The sequence below is a fragment of the Musa acuminata genome, chromosome BXJ2-4, assembly GCF_036884655.1.
Source record: "Musa acuminata AAA Group cultivar baxijiao chromosome BXJ2-4, Cavendish_Baxijiao_AAA, whole genome shotgun sequence".
In the NCBI taxonomy this organism is placed as follows: domain Eukaryota; kingdom Viridiplantae; phylum Streptophyta; class Magnoliopsida; order Zingiberales; family Musaceae; genus Musa; species Musa acuminata.
The window spans coordinates 39,880,174-39,894,070 of record NC_088341.1 but is presented as its reverse complement, the minus strand read 5'-3'; the positions used below and the strand labels follow the sequence as shown (position 1 = coordinate 39,894,070).

At 39.8% G+C, this 13,897-nt stretch overlaps 3 protein-coding genes across 5 annotated transcripts; 1 reads left to right on the top strand and 2 right to left on the bottom strand.

The window, feature by feature from the left end:
• The first annotated feature begins 3,382 nt into the window (after positions 1-3,382).
• On the top strand, positions 3,383-5,165 carry LOC135610846 (BOI-related E3 ubiquitin-protein ligase 1-like). Its single transcript, XM_065105830.1, has 4 exons — positions 3,383-3,598; positions 3,734-3,822; positions 3,920-4,266; positions 4,349-5,165. The coding sequence occupies exons 1-4, from the start codon at positions 3,558-3,560 to the stop codon at positions 4,853-4,855; spliced, it is 984 nt and encodes a 327-aa protein (XP_064961902.1). The 5' UTR covers positions 3,383-3,557; the 3' UTR covers positions 4,856-5,165.
• Positions 5,166-6,858: 1,693 nt separating this feature from the next.
• On the bottom strand, positions 6,859-11,170 carry LOC135610844 (probable serine/threonine-protein kinase PBL19). 3 transcript variants are annotated; one of them, XM_065105827.1, is made up of 5 exons: positions 11,010-11,170; positions 10,166-10,598; positions 8,315-8,575; positions 8,003-8,125; positions 6,859-7,521 (listed from the first exon to the last, which is right to left on the bottom strand). In XM_065105827.1, exons 2-5 carry the CDS (start codon positions 10,538-10,540, stop codon positions 7,012-7,014), a joined length of 1,269 nt encoding a protein of 422 aa, XP_064961899.1. In that variant the 5' UTR covers positions 10,541-10,598; positions 11,010-11,170; the 3' UTR covers positions 6,859-7,011. The 3 variants fall into 3 exon arrangements, with proteins under 3 accessions (XP_064961899.1, XP_064961900.1, XP_064961901.1); XM_065105828.1 differs by having other exon boundaries at positions 10,892-11,027; XM_065105829.1 differs by lacking the exon at positions 11,010-11,170 and adding an exon at positions 10,801-10,872.
• A 1,144-nt stretch (positions 11,171-12,314) lies between these two features.
• LOC103983489 (uncharacterized) lies at positions 12,315-13,376 on the bottom strand. The gene has a single exon (XM_065101838.1). It carries the CDS (start codon positions 13,374-13,376, stop codon positions 12,315-12,317), a length of 1,062 nt encoding a protein of 353 aa, XP_064957910.1.
• Between the last annotated feature and the right edge of the window lie 521 nt (positions 13,377-13,897).

Here is a 13,897-nt window from a genome sequence, read left to right as displayed (position 1 = left end):
GAGAGATACCATATCATAAAAAGAAAACAGATGTTTATGTTCATTATACTATTTTGAAGACTTATAAGGTTTGAATAAATAAAGTATAAAAAAAGGAAAAATATTAACTACTTAACACAAAATGATTACAAAGATATAGAACAGCATCAGTCTCAATAAACTATTAAAAACTAATAGAAGACACTAATGATCTCATTCAATTCCTTTTCCCCTTTTACCAAAGGTTTCTTTCATCATTATTATTACTATTGTTGTCACTCCTATATCAAATAGAATGGGAGTTCATAATTATGTGCCTCAAGGGTACAAGGATCAAAATCTCTCACTTTCTTTTAAAAAAAAAATATATTATGACTTATGCTTAATCTTTTGGACCATTATATGTGTATTCATTTATTGTAATGCATGTGAATTACTTGACCAATAAGTATATTAGGTGGCCATGTACCCTTGTAATTAATGAGAAATATCCAATCACACAAACAAATGCTTGCCATTAAAGACACCCTTAAATCAATATTGGAATACTTCAAAATTTTACTAGTAATCAGCACAACTCAAACATTACCTTCCACTGCAGTATTCTCTTCGCCTGTGTAAATGGAATTCAAAGGTTTTCCATCCATTAATCTCTCTCTCTCTCTCTATATATATATATATATATATATATATATATATATATATATGAGGAAGATATTCAAAATATAAATTATAACATTTATTTTGTTTGCAGTTTAAGCTTGTAGACATAGTGACATTGAACAAAATCTTAAGATACATATGAATACCATCATAGAATCATATCACTACAAAAAAAAAATTTGGGTGATTAAATCAAGTTTCGTAATATATTCCTTTGTTTTGAAAGATTAATAAGTCACCAAGGACGACCTCTTCCATCAAACAACAAAAGTAAGATACAAGCAAAGGAGAATTTATTAGAAATTCTTCTTCCATGTAGCTATCAAATCTCCATGAAGCTAAAATTTGAATTCCATGCCCTTTCTTTTCTTATATGCTAAATTATTGAGTTCACAAAAGGAAGCCAAATTGCTGTGTGTGTAGTTTTGGTAGTGACATGTACCAAAAGGGACCGCTCCTCAATGGAGGGATTAGATGCTTAATGGTGAGTAAGAATCTCCATCCTTTGGCCTTCTCTTTCTATTATCTTTTTCTCCCTTCTCATGCCAATTGTCTATCTTTTCATAATTTAATTCAAAATGATATATTACTCTCTTTTTTTATATATCCTAACATGTCTTCATGTTTATTTCTTGTTATAGGTAAATTTACATCCATTTTACTAGTATTTGATTTTTATATGAATTATACATATGCCTTAATACTTGAAAGATTTACAATAACAAAGAAAATTGATATGTTAAAAGATATGTTCTATTATTATGCACTCATCTTGAACCGTATTACACTAATACATTTCACTAACTATCGACCATCAAACAATTATCAGAAATTTATAAATCGCCCAAGTCATATGGACATATGGATCAAAATCGATTCGAGTCATTTTACATCTAACGATTATCTTAATTTTTAAGAGTATTTTACAAATTTCCAAGAAGGGGGTTTATCTAATAAAATCTTAAAATTTGAGATTTTTCCTTATAAATCATCCCAAATATATGTAGCTCAACATCATTATGTAATTTTGTAAGTTAAATTTTAGAAAAGATTGAATGGTAATATTTAAAGCAAGGTTTGCTTATACAAGGAATGGGCAGAATAAAAAGTGGAAACATATTGCTGGTTTTCTAGATTTTTGGCTGTCAAATTTGACATAGTTTTGCCATTATAAATTCAACCAATGCTTTTGTTGACTATGATGAACCATTTCATAAATAAAGTCAAGCATGAGATGTTCCTTCTTCCTTTCTAAAAAAGGGGAAAATGTTCAACAGATGATAGTTTCTGGAGAAAACATTGAATTCAAATAAAGGACCAATTATTAGTACAATTTTGTCTACATAAAATTTTCAGTGGAGACTGTATCTGATATCCCCCCTTCAGCATATACTTTTGATGTGGATGTGAAGCACTGCAGAGTTTTCTTTTCTTGAAATCAATTGCAAATACATAATCTTTTACACACCTTCCTAAACAATAGCAATTCATTTATGCTATAATTTGACTTCTCATAAGGTTTGAACAGGCATTTAATGTCAATGATTTGAAATTCTAAGAAGATCATAAGTAAATCAGGCACCTACTTTTCTTCTATTTCTTCTCCAATTGAAACAAAGCATCCTATTTATGAAACTACTTTACTTTACCTACAGCTAATTAAATAGATTTTTATTTCTTTTAAAAAGCATCAAATGACTTTTTTCTTCAGAAAACTTTTTTTCTGAATTTTTTTCCGAATTATAGTCATTTCAGACAAATGGAAAAAATATGCATTATTTTCATATGCTTATATGTATATATTCTGATATCTGCCTTAAAAAAAGTATAAATGGGAAAATAATTCTAATATGAGATTTGTATCAAAGCTACATATCTAACCTAATAAAGTATAAATGAGAAAACAATTCTTAGATAAAATTTATTCTAGATCCATTTTACCAAAAATGAGAGTTCCAAATCTCACAATAATTCTTTTTTGAAACCTGAAGTGTCAACATTGAATTATGTTTCTGCTACTTATTTTTTGAAAAAAAAATCCAAAATAAGAGCACCATAAAAAATAAATCTGCAAAACATATCATAATTCACAAAGCATGAGAAATCCTTTCCATTCAATGTAGGAATAGGATAATAATACTACATGTCTCATCTTTGTCAATTTGGCTATCTGGTAACCATGTCAGTGGTAGAAAAAAAGGAAGGGGGGGGAAGTATCTGGCAAACCAACCCAGGTTAGGTTGCAGAGGTGAATCCCACCACCAATTTTTATGTTCCAAGATAAGGAAGGAGGAGGACAAGCTAAAGCTGTTGATTTTGTTTGAACCAAGCTTCAAAGCCAAGGAAAAAGATAGAGAGAAAAAGAGAGAGAGAGAACAGATGCAAAAGAAAAGGAAGGTCAGTCACAAAATAAGCAGCACCAAATGATAAAAGACTCCAAGAGGAGGAAGAGAAGGAGGAGGAGGAGGAATCCCCTCCTCCCTTTTCTTTTCCAGTGTCCGAACAATTGACAACCAACAACCACCAAAAGCTATCAACTCAATTCAAGAAAAGAAAAAGGAAGGAAGAGAAATAAAATAAAAAAGAATGGAAGGGATTAGTCACAAATGAATCCAATTAAGGAGAGTGGATTAGTGTTAATTATGGTTAGCAACTCCTCGTTCCAGAGAAGCCCAGCACATCCAGCTCTATTATCTTTACCCCTCCTCCTCTCCCTCTGTCTATAATATACATGTGTGCGTGAGAAGTGCTTGCGAGAGGGAGAGAGGGGGAGGGGGTGGGGGAGGGGGGGAGCATAAGAAGGCCGTTCTGTCTTTGAGGCACCTCCTGTTTGATGCGGAGAAGCGTTGGAAATGAGATAGGAGAAGTTTTCCTTGGTTCTTGTCGCTGATTCTTCTTTCTCCTCGTTCTACCGAATGGCACTTCAAGCCCAATACCCATCCAACTTTGTGCTCAGGTGCCTTTCCGTTCTCCTCGGATGAATTCTTCGCCCAAGTCCTAATCTTTATGGAATTATGCGGTCGATTGTTACGGATTTGGTGTAAAGTTCTGATTTTTAGGGGGTGATTGATGGCTTGTGGAATTGATGCAGAAGGGAGCAGGAGAGGAAAGAGATGGAGTCTGCTCCGCAGGTCGCGACTGGCTTCCTCGGCCAGTCGGCGGTGCTCGTGACCGACGGAGGTGAGATAAAGGTTCCTCCTTTTTGTCTTTGTTGGATTCGTCGATTTCGATCTGTTCCTTCGATGTCTGAGATGGAGATGGGCTTGTTGGTTGGCAGCGAATGGTAATGCGCAGAAGAGAAGTAGGGAGGCTGCCGGCATTCCATTGGCGCCGCCGCCTCAGCAGCAGAATCACCCTGTTAGCCTCATCTCGCTGCAAGCACAACCCTGCTCTCCGGCACTTGTAAATCTTGCTCCTCAGCACCAAATACACCAGCCTTCCCTGCTTACCACCTGTCTTGGTCTCGCCTCTGAGGACAAGCAACACCACCGGAGCCCAAAGCAATTCAATCTCTTCTCCTCCTCCCCTGCCTCTTCTTCTTCCTGTTCTTCTCTCTTCTCCAGCGAACTCGCCGCACAAATCAACCATCAGAATAACGAAATCGAGCAGTTCCTCCTCGCCAAGGTACCCATTTTTCTTTCTTTCCGCTGTTCCTTTTTCTCCTCCTGAGACACAGGAAAAATTGCCCCTTTATTTACATTTGTAGGGAGAACAACTGCGGCGGGCGTTGGCGGAGCGACGGCAGAGGCACTACCGTGCTCTGCTGAGCGCAGCGGAGAAGTCGGCCGCGCGGCGGTTACGGGAGAAGGAGGCAGAGGTGGAGCGTGAGGCCAGGAGGCGCGCCGAGCTCGAGGATCGCCTCGGCCGCCTGCGCACCGAATCTATGGCGTGGCAGGCCAAGGCCATGGCGGACCAGGCGACCGCCGCAGCCCTGCACGCCCAGTTGCAGCAGGCGGTCGCGGCGCGTCCTCCCCCAGCGGCAGGTGGCGAGTGCGGAGACCCACCGACGGCGGAGGACGCCGAGTCAGCTTACGTGGACCCGAATCGAGTCGAGCACGAGGTGGCATGCCGGACATGCCGATGGCGCCGAGCGTCAGTGGTGCTCCTTCCCTGCCGCCACCTCTGCCTCTGCGACGCCTGCGAAGCGGCCGCCGAGCTGTGCCCGGTCTGCGCCTGTGCCAGAGCCGGAAGCGTCGGAGTCTTCCTTTCCTGAGATCCCCCAATCTCCACACCTCACCCCCACGATCAACTCCATCATCAGCCGTCCAAATTACAAGACCTTCAAAAAAAAAATCCAAAAAAAAAAAGTAATAAAAACCTGAAAGAAGATTAAAAAGAAAGGGGTGACTTTTTGGCTGCGCTTTCATATATTTCCTTACACTTCAATTTTCTTTTATTATTGCGTTTGGGGTCAATCCATATAACATAAATTCTTTTGTTTGGATTACGTGGATAAGCTTAAATTTTGTACAAAGTTGTACCTATTAATTTGCATGAAATAGTTATTCGCTATCGCGTGACTGCGAGCAGGTGTTCCGCGGGTGTCTGGTGTACCTGCAGCACACTGTATGCTTGCTTTAAATAGCTTAGATGTCATCCCTCTTATTTAATCGCGCCACCTCATCACGTGATTTGGTGAGCAGTGATCACATGGCTGTCCACCTCAATAGCGGTATGTAGTGTGTGCCAGATAGGAAGTCTGATGCATATAATTCTGGCCGTCAGTGACATGTAGATGTTTGTGGAGCATGATGATTAGAAATCTAGCTTATATCTTAAGTATTTGACATAATAATTTTGATATAGACGAGATAGATATTAGAGAGAAATGAATGGAAGAAATTAAATTGAAATTAAGCGGTTCGATCATAAAGAAAAATATGAACCGGCCCAACCAGCTTGCTTTAGTTTTGGTGGTCAGATTGAACCCGGTTTAGTTATGAACCAAGGGAATCATATGCATACAGTAATGCAATTGAACCCGGATAAGTTCCGAATCAAACCGGACCGCTACTCTCCGTTTCCTTTTTATGTTTATGAGTGTGAATTTATATATGTATCATATATGAAGGTTAATTAATTACCAGCATTGTCTATCACGTTTTGGTGCTTTTTTCATGTATGTATGTCTGTCTATAGTGGATAAATCATCATGATTTTTTTTTTAATTTTGGGTGTCTTTAATTTTTTTTTTTGTACTTTTGTGATAATCAAATTCTTTCATCATCTATATTTATGGACAATTAGCAGACTAATGAGACATAATAATAATTATTATTATTATTATTATCAGCTTTGTTTTTTTCCTTTTTCATTTATGAATTGATTCTGATTTTCGATGTGGCATATTAGTCGGCAATTAAATTAATTAAAATAAAAAATAGAATTTGAAGGTTTTGATATTGAAGAAGGAAATTAAGATTTTAAGAAATTGTTTATATTGATGATTTTTATGTCACATGGATAGCATGCAGATTTTGTCAAATTAGTAAAAAAAGTTAACTAATCATAAAAGATGGAAGGATTTGATTGCTATAGAACTCTAATCGTGGAAGGATCAATTTAGCAATAAGTTGTTTGGGGATCAACTTAAAAGAGATTGTAAATGTTGATAGGAATTCTCTGTATGCTTTGAGATGAATCGTTGGACTCTGTATACTATTAGACTCCTCTCTCTCTCTCTCTCTCTCTCTCTCTCTCTCTCTCTCTCTCAATCCTTTGTTAGAGATGATAGAAAAATATTTCTCTCATATGCATATTTTAGGCCCAAAGTTGATCATAAATTTACTATAATTCATAGTAACAAGTAATAACATAGTGTCTTCCACAAAACTATTGCCTATATTGTTAGCTACATTGAATCCCAATTGTCTTAAGGATCACATGAGATATGCCAAATATTGGTAAGATAAAACCTGTGATCACAAGTTTTATCTTACCAATATTTGGCATATCTCATGCCAGATAGCGAGGAAGGGAACCGTGCAGAAGCCCGAAGAATTCAGGGCGTTGCCGCCGGCGCAGCCGTGCTGCTGCATTATTAGTCGGCAGATTGATGGCTGCCAGCCGGTTTATATTCCTTATTCTGGCACCAAAAGGCTGCATCATTATGTGCATGGAAACGTCATCTTTCACCTAATTTATAGGTTGATGTCTGTGTCGGGATTGCTCACATGCTCTACATATAAACCCCACGCAAAATGCTGTGTGCCGACGCATATCTAATTCTCAGCATTTCTAATAACTAATACAAAAGAAAAAGTACTTTGAACAAAGTCATCTAGTAGTAACGTATTGGACAAAGGTTGGAGGCATTAGAACCATACGAACATGAGAACAAACTCAAAGTTTGATCCCCCAACCTTTCTTTCACAGCTGCAATCTTCTTCTACCACCGACATTTGCACTCTCCCCTAATTTGATGAGGTGAAGCATTCGTCTTCTGGCAGATTTTACTGTCTTGTCTGCAGCTTCTGAGGGTGTTTGAGAATGCTCTTCCACATACTCTTCTTCTCCATCCAAGTCCTCGTGTTGCATTGCTTGTTTTAAGCGCTCCACCACCTCGCTCATCTTTGGACGTTCTCTGGCATGCCTGGATAGGCAGGCATCGGCTAGCATGGCGATCTGCCGAGCAGCTCTTAGAGAATACTTGTTTTCAAGTCGGGAGTCCATTATCATGCTGAATCTCTTGCTCTCTGCAGGAAATTGCTTCACCCAATCCAAGAGTTGCTGTTCATTTTTCGGTCGATTCCGCTCTAAAGAATGCCTGCCGGTCAGGATCTCATACAGAACAACACCGAAGCTCCAAACGTCGCTCTTGGCTGTGAGATGGCCAGTCTCTACGTAATCTGGAGCTGCATAACCATATGTCCCCATTACCTGGTACCACAGAAAACAAAAACCTATCATTTGACATAGTGACAAGTGATTAGATGCCGAAATTACAGTAGCTAATGATAAGAAGCTAAATGCAATTTGCATATATAAAACAGCAAAACTGAAAGAGCTAAATCACAGTTTTGAGTATAAACGATGGAACAGCAGCTAATTAATGATGGAGTGTTGGGTATGTTCTCTTCGATCTTTTCAGCTCCCTCCTTGGACATCAAGATGATTTAGGCAATGTCATCTTTACCATCCATGAATTCCTACACTACTCCACTGTCATCTTATCGTAAATTATTTTGTATCTCATCGACCAACAACTTGAACTATAAGTTCACAGAGCTTAATAAATTAGAGTGGACAAAATAAGTATGACCTCATGGAAAAGTGAAGTTCAAGGCTAGCAACCATCCTGAAAAATTACACGATTATGGAAAAAAAACTTGTTTTATTATACAGTTTAAAGCCGGCATACCGCTGTTGTTACATGAGTGTGACCTGCTAATGGTCCCTCCCTTGCTAATCCGAAGTCTGACAGTTTTGATTTAAACTCTGCATCCAGTAGCACATTAGATGCTTTGAAGTCACGATAAATCACCTGTACAAATAAGGAAAGTTGCGATTAAACATCTGAACATCTTATGCCAAACCACCTGTTAATCTAAGTTTTGTTCCTGAACTTAGAATATTAGTAATTGCTGAAGAAACCAATAATGAAGAAGTTCATATCGAATAAGTGGAAACAACATGAGTAAAAAAAACAGGTATTTAGTATGTAGAATAATACCTGAACTTCTGAACCCTCATGCAGGTATGCCAATCCTTCTGCAGCACCCAAGGCAATCTGTAATATTTTGTTCCACGGCAGCACAGGATAAGCTCTGTTAAATAAATGTAACTCTAGAGTCTTATTTGGCATATATTCATATACCAACAGTCTCTGAGCACCTCTTTCACCATTCGCAGCACAATAACCAATGAGTTTAACAAGATTTGAGTGTTCCAGGACTCCAAGAAACTGAACTTCTGCCAACCATTGTTTATGCCCCTAAAAAGTAGAGGAACACCCAGAAAGAATGAGTGGTGCACATAAGTAAAGCAAGTGGAGTAATTCATACCAATTAAACTAATAGATGCAACTTCAGCACTAGATTTATAATTGGACTTTAGACTCTGATGACAATCTAGTGATTGACCTGGCTGACTCTGCAATTTTTACCACCATTAATTGGACCCTTTGTTAGACTGTTTGGATTTCCTTTTTAAAAGGTGTTTGGTCATCTTCAACTATAAACTTAGTTAAATTAAGTATCTCCAAGATAGATACTAGATTTTTCCTCTTGCCGGTTCTCTCGTTCTAAGACTATAAGAGCTCAAAGTCTCAAAAATAAAATTAAAAATATAACATAAATTCAAGTAGTTGAAACATATCATCAATCTTTTACTAACATCAAAGAAGGCAATGAAATCATGGAGCCAATAATTACTTTCAAAATATAAGCCTGTCAACAATAACAATAAAGCCATAAGTTCCAACTATTTGGGATCAGTTACATGGATCTTTTATTTTCGCTATTGATATGTGTAAAAAGTTATATGTTAAATTTAAAGTACTTCAATCCTTATTTATAATACTTTAAGTTTCACAGTTTTGTCAACCATATTAAGGAAGTGATCCTGAATCCCTCGAGTGCCATCGTCCTGAGTCATGATAAATTCTTTTATTAGTGTATCAGCCAATGATTAATCAATAGATTTAAATTTATCTTTTATAGCCCTTAAATATTCTTGTGCGCTAGTTACAAACAATAATGAAGTATTTATGTTATCTGCAATTATCATTCTTACGAACATTAAGTTGAGTATATTAAATTTTTCCTAAGTATTTATTTCATTAATTTGTTCGATAGTGCTTTTATCAATCAATTCTGCGTGTCTTTCAACAAATTATATTAAGTTAAGGTCTATTACACCAATGTAAAATATACATGCTTTAATTATTTTGAATAATTTGAACTAGAGAATACAAAGATACTAAAAGCATAAGAGTATATAGAAAAAATTATCACTATAAAATATAAAACAACATTTAATGTTTTGAGTTTCGAAAATATAATGAACTATTGATGTCATTCATATTTTACCTTTGAGTGAAATATTGATATATTCAGTATTCACTGAAAATGATTTATGAACTAATATCATCCCTGTGGAATATACAACCCTAAACTACTATAAAGATATCCAAAATAATATCATCAAGTTTCATCGCATAATTATTCAAAGTAGATTCTCCTTTGAGATTATTTAAATCTCCTTATTATGTATAGAATTATGAATATTATTAGAACTAAGTCCCTATTCATCTCCTAAGAAATCTTATTATAATTCAACTTCCTTTCTGATGACTGATAATCGTAATCAGAATCTAATCAGATCTGTGATATATCTTACACATATGATATATCTTACTCAGTCAAATTAGACCATATAATCTAACATATTGGACAGCCTAGGAGTTGACTTATAACCACGTTGCAAGTGACCAATCAAACGGGGTTTGTGTGACAGTATGGATACATTAAAAGCATCATCTAGAATGACTTGTTTGCTTATAATTCAACAAGTTAAAAGTTACCTGCAAGCCGTTCGGATTAAGCGTCTTGATCGCCACTGTGATGTTATCTCCCTTCCCATCCAGAGGCTTGATGGATCCTTTGTACACACTTCCAAACCCACCCTCCCCAATCTTCAGCATCCTGCTGAAGTCATTGGTTGCATTTCTCAGCTCCTTGAACTGGAAAACACGCAAGTTGCCGGCCCTCTCCTCGTACAAGTCAGGAATGCTTCGATACGAGGCGACTGAGCCCGAGGATTCACTCCTCTGCTTTGAGACCGACTCCTCGGATCCGTTTGACGACGGTGGGCAGACCGTCGCCGAGCTGGCTTTGGGCTCCGATCTCTGCTGCCGTCTGAACCAGTGTTTCTCCATGAAGTAAGATAGGCACCCCATTCTTCCGAACAGTTGGTGTGCTTCAAGTTGCAACAACTCTTAGCAATGCTTGTGTCATCTACGAGCAATGGAAGATTACAATCTGATTTTAACAAAAGTTTGGAAAATAAACAGATGAGAAAAAAGAAGGAAAAATAAGCAAAGGAAAAGGAAAAAAAGTTGGAGCGTTTAGCAACGGAAAGAAGATGAACAGATTGAAAACCGAGCAAAATTGCATCTTTTAGGAGAAGCGAAGAAGATAAGATTGAGCGAAGAAATACCAGAAGAAAGTGGATGAAACAAGACCAAAGAAAACAACTTTTGCAAACGAAAGAGCCGTAATCCAAGTGACGGAACAGGAAAGAGGACAACCTAGGATACATGGGCAGCGATGGATACAATCGCGAAAGGGACAAGCAAACACAAGCGAAGGAAGAGAAAGGACAAGCGCAGTAGTAAGGGCATCGACAGGAGTGGGAGACTTGTAAACCTCGAAGGTAAACCAAAATGTTCTCTCGCCTGCTCCGATTTGGTCTCCGCCTCGACCACACGCCCGTATGAGACCCTTCAGTCAAAGGCATCACTTTCTTCGCTGCATATACAAAAGTTGAAACCATGTCAAATCCCACTCCTTTGGTCTCTACGAAGACTTCAGTGGCCATCAAAGACCTCCAAAGGAGAGACCTTTCCCGTGACTACCGATCTACCCAAGCATTCAATAAAGGCGGGCTTCTTCACCTCATTCTCCCATCCCTTTCATCCCCTTTGGTTGAACGGAAAATGGAACGTAACGAAATCTCAAAGATGACTTCTTTCAAGGACGATCGATAAAAATAACAGTAGTTCTGTACAAGTTTGATTCTTGGCGTTAAGGTAAAGGTGAGTTTGGTAGGAAGCCAAAAGAAGGCGACAGTCTCACCGTGTGACTGCCTCTATGTATCGTCCGTAGAGAATGACACAAAGGTCCTCGGGGTTGTCTTCTCGATGCTTTGGAAGTTGACTCTACTTTTTTTACTGCAAAAGTCCAGGAGGAGGACGACACAACCTCCCATCGAGAGAGCAAGCAGGGCAGGACGGAGTGGAAAAGAATCTACGACACCGGCGACACCACTAGATAATTGGACGGGATGAGGAAGAGTCGTCCTACCCGAGTTGACTTGACCGGTCTTCACTGTTGTCAGAGTTGCATGGATCGTCGCAAAAGCAGACAATGATACCCGGAGGGCGTTGCCACTACAAGATTGAACGAAAGTTGCCATGAGATCCGTGATCGTACAGGGCCATTTGTATCGACGTAGCACCAGTCCAGGCGAGGCACTGCTGTGCTGGGCCACCCAAGCCGCCATTGTTGATGTCCAAGGCTCGGAGATGGCGTGCTTAATCCTCATAACCAGTGTGTGTCTGTGTGGCTTATATGTTAATAATACTCTTACTCTGCAACTTATTATCATGTTTGTTTAATTATTTTGAAGAAAAGATATATTCATTAAAATCATGCAAACATCCCCGGGGAGATTCTCTGTATCGCTGCTATCTTCATATATCTTGGTATCCAATCGTGTGGCAGAAATGTTGATAAATATTTTTGGTTGATTTATCAACCAAAAAATTTATATAAATGTTCTACTAAAATGATATAACACATAACTGTGTTTAACGTAATAATTGAATGATGCTTCCCTTCAAAAAAAGAAGAAGAGCGAGCTTAGGCCCAATGACTCGTCAGAGATGATGATGATAGAAAAATATTCCTTTCTCATATATATATATAAGCACACATCTTAGGCTCATAGCTTTACTTATGGATTATCATCTTCCTTGTTTGGCGTGACGGGCTGTGGAATCGGATCATCAACGAGGGATTTACTTTCCACTCCGTTAGGCTTTCAGTCCAGTACTTCTCTACTTTGAGCTCATCCATGCAGCTCCGACTTCTCGCGTGGGGAACTTGGAAGCGGACGGCGTTCCACAATCTCCCAGCCGGGGCGATCGTGCCCACGACCACGGCCACCGCTTGGACGCAGAAGACGACCGTGGTGGACCACTTGTATTCCGATGTCCCTTTGCCGCAGAAGCTCACGCTGCCAATGAAGGACCTGACCGTGGCCTCTACCAGGATGATGCAGTTAAGGAGGCCCAAGACCCCCGAGGCCGTGCTGGTCGCGAAGCGGCCGAGCACGTACTGTGGGCTGGAAGTGTGCGCCATCAACCAGAAGCGCGTCACCCACTCGCTGAGCGTGTTGAAGTCGAAACAGTTGCCATCGTCGGGAACTTGGTTGATGTCGAGCTTGTCAGTGAACTGGCTCTCGAGCAGCCGCTTGGTGGTTTGCACGGCGACGGCGGAGGAGCAGAGAATAAGGAGTAGGGCGAGGATGAGAGCGAGGACTATACAGTGCTCGGGCAGGAAGGCGTAGATGACGCCGGTGGAGATCTGGATGGCGACGTTGGAGACGAAAGCGACTAAGAAGATGGCAAGGGCGCCGAGGTTGGACGCCGCGGAGGCGAAGTTGCGGAAGGAGGCGACGGAGAGGAGCAGGTTGGCGGCGGCAGTTGCGAGGAGGGCGGAGCTGCTGAGCTTAGCGAGCTGGTCGAATCGCGAGGGCATTGGAGACGAGAGGTCGAGAGGTAGCTTGCTGGCGATGGAGAGGAGGGTGATGGTGGTGGCATTGAGGGAGAAGAGAGAGGAAGGGAACCAGAGTCTGAGACGGCAGACGGCGGAGATGGCGTCGTAGGCCATGGCCAGGGCGCAGGTGCTAGAGGCGGCGGCCGCGAAGAGCCCGACCCACGGGAGCGGCCCACTGAAGGCCGACGCATTCAGGGATAGGTCGTCGCCGCCGGCGCAAGCATGCTGCTGCATTGTCGGTGAGAGGGTAGATGGATGGATGGATGGATGGATGGATGGCGAGAGTGAGAGGAGACTGGGAATCGATAAGCTCGTTTAATATGCTGTGCAGGTATGGAATCTATAGCTGCATGTTGTTTATAGGAGGATAAATGTGGGAGAGGATTTTTCGTAGAGCGGGACCGATATATATTATTCACATGTTGGCCACATGCTGTTCATGTGACGGTCTATACGTTATGGATACATACAAACACCATGCAAGACGTTGCAAGCCAACACATATATAACATCCATTGTTTTATGCTATGACTGTAGAATCAATCAAGATAATCCAAATGCTCCTTCCTTTTAAGTAGGAAAAGTAATGTGTTTTATATGATTACCAGAACAAGACGGTGCATAATTGTTTAATAACCAAAATAAGTCTTTGTTGTCTAAAATTGTTTTGCATTAGAAACAATACAAATTCTTCAATGTCGTCATATATAAAAACCCTAACAATGCCAAGAATTTTCAGATCTGAGCTTAATTGT

What these genes read in the sequence shown, in the direction of transcription:
- LOC135610846 (XM_065105830.1), top strand. Translation starts at nt 3,558, where the DNA reads ATGGCACTTCAAGCCCAATACCCATCCAACTTTGTGCTCAG. An exon ending in CCATCCAACTTTGTGCTCAG is followed by an intron (nt 3,599 to 3,733) that starts GTGCCTTTCCGT and finishes GAATTGATGCAG; the next exon opens with AAGGGAGCAGGAGAGGAAAG. An exon ending in GGTGCTCGTGACCGACGGAG is followed by an intron (nt 3,823 to 3,919) that starts GTGAGATAAAGG and finishes GTTGGTTGGCAG; the next exon opens with CGAATGGTAATGCGCAGAAG.
- LOC135610844 (XM_065105827.1), bottom strand. Translation starts at nt 10,540, where the DNA reads ATGGGGTGCCTATCTTACTTCATGGAGAAACACTGGTTCAGACGGCAG. An exon ending in TTAATCCGAACGGCTTGCAG is followed by an intron (nt 8,576 to 10,165) that starts GTAACTTTTAAC and finishes TCTACTTTTTAG; the next exon opens with GGGCATAAACAATGGTTGGC. An exon ending in ATGAGGGTTCAGAAGTTCAG is followed by an intron (nt 8,126 to 8,314) that starts GTATTATTCTAC and finishes TTATTTGTACAG; the next exon opens with GTGATTTATCGTGACTTCAA.
- LOC103983489 (XM_065101838.1), bottom strand. Translation starts at nt 13,376, where the DNA reads ATGCAGCAGCATGCTTGCGCCGGCGGCGACGACCTATCCCTGAATGCG.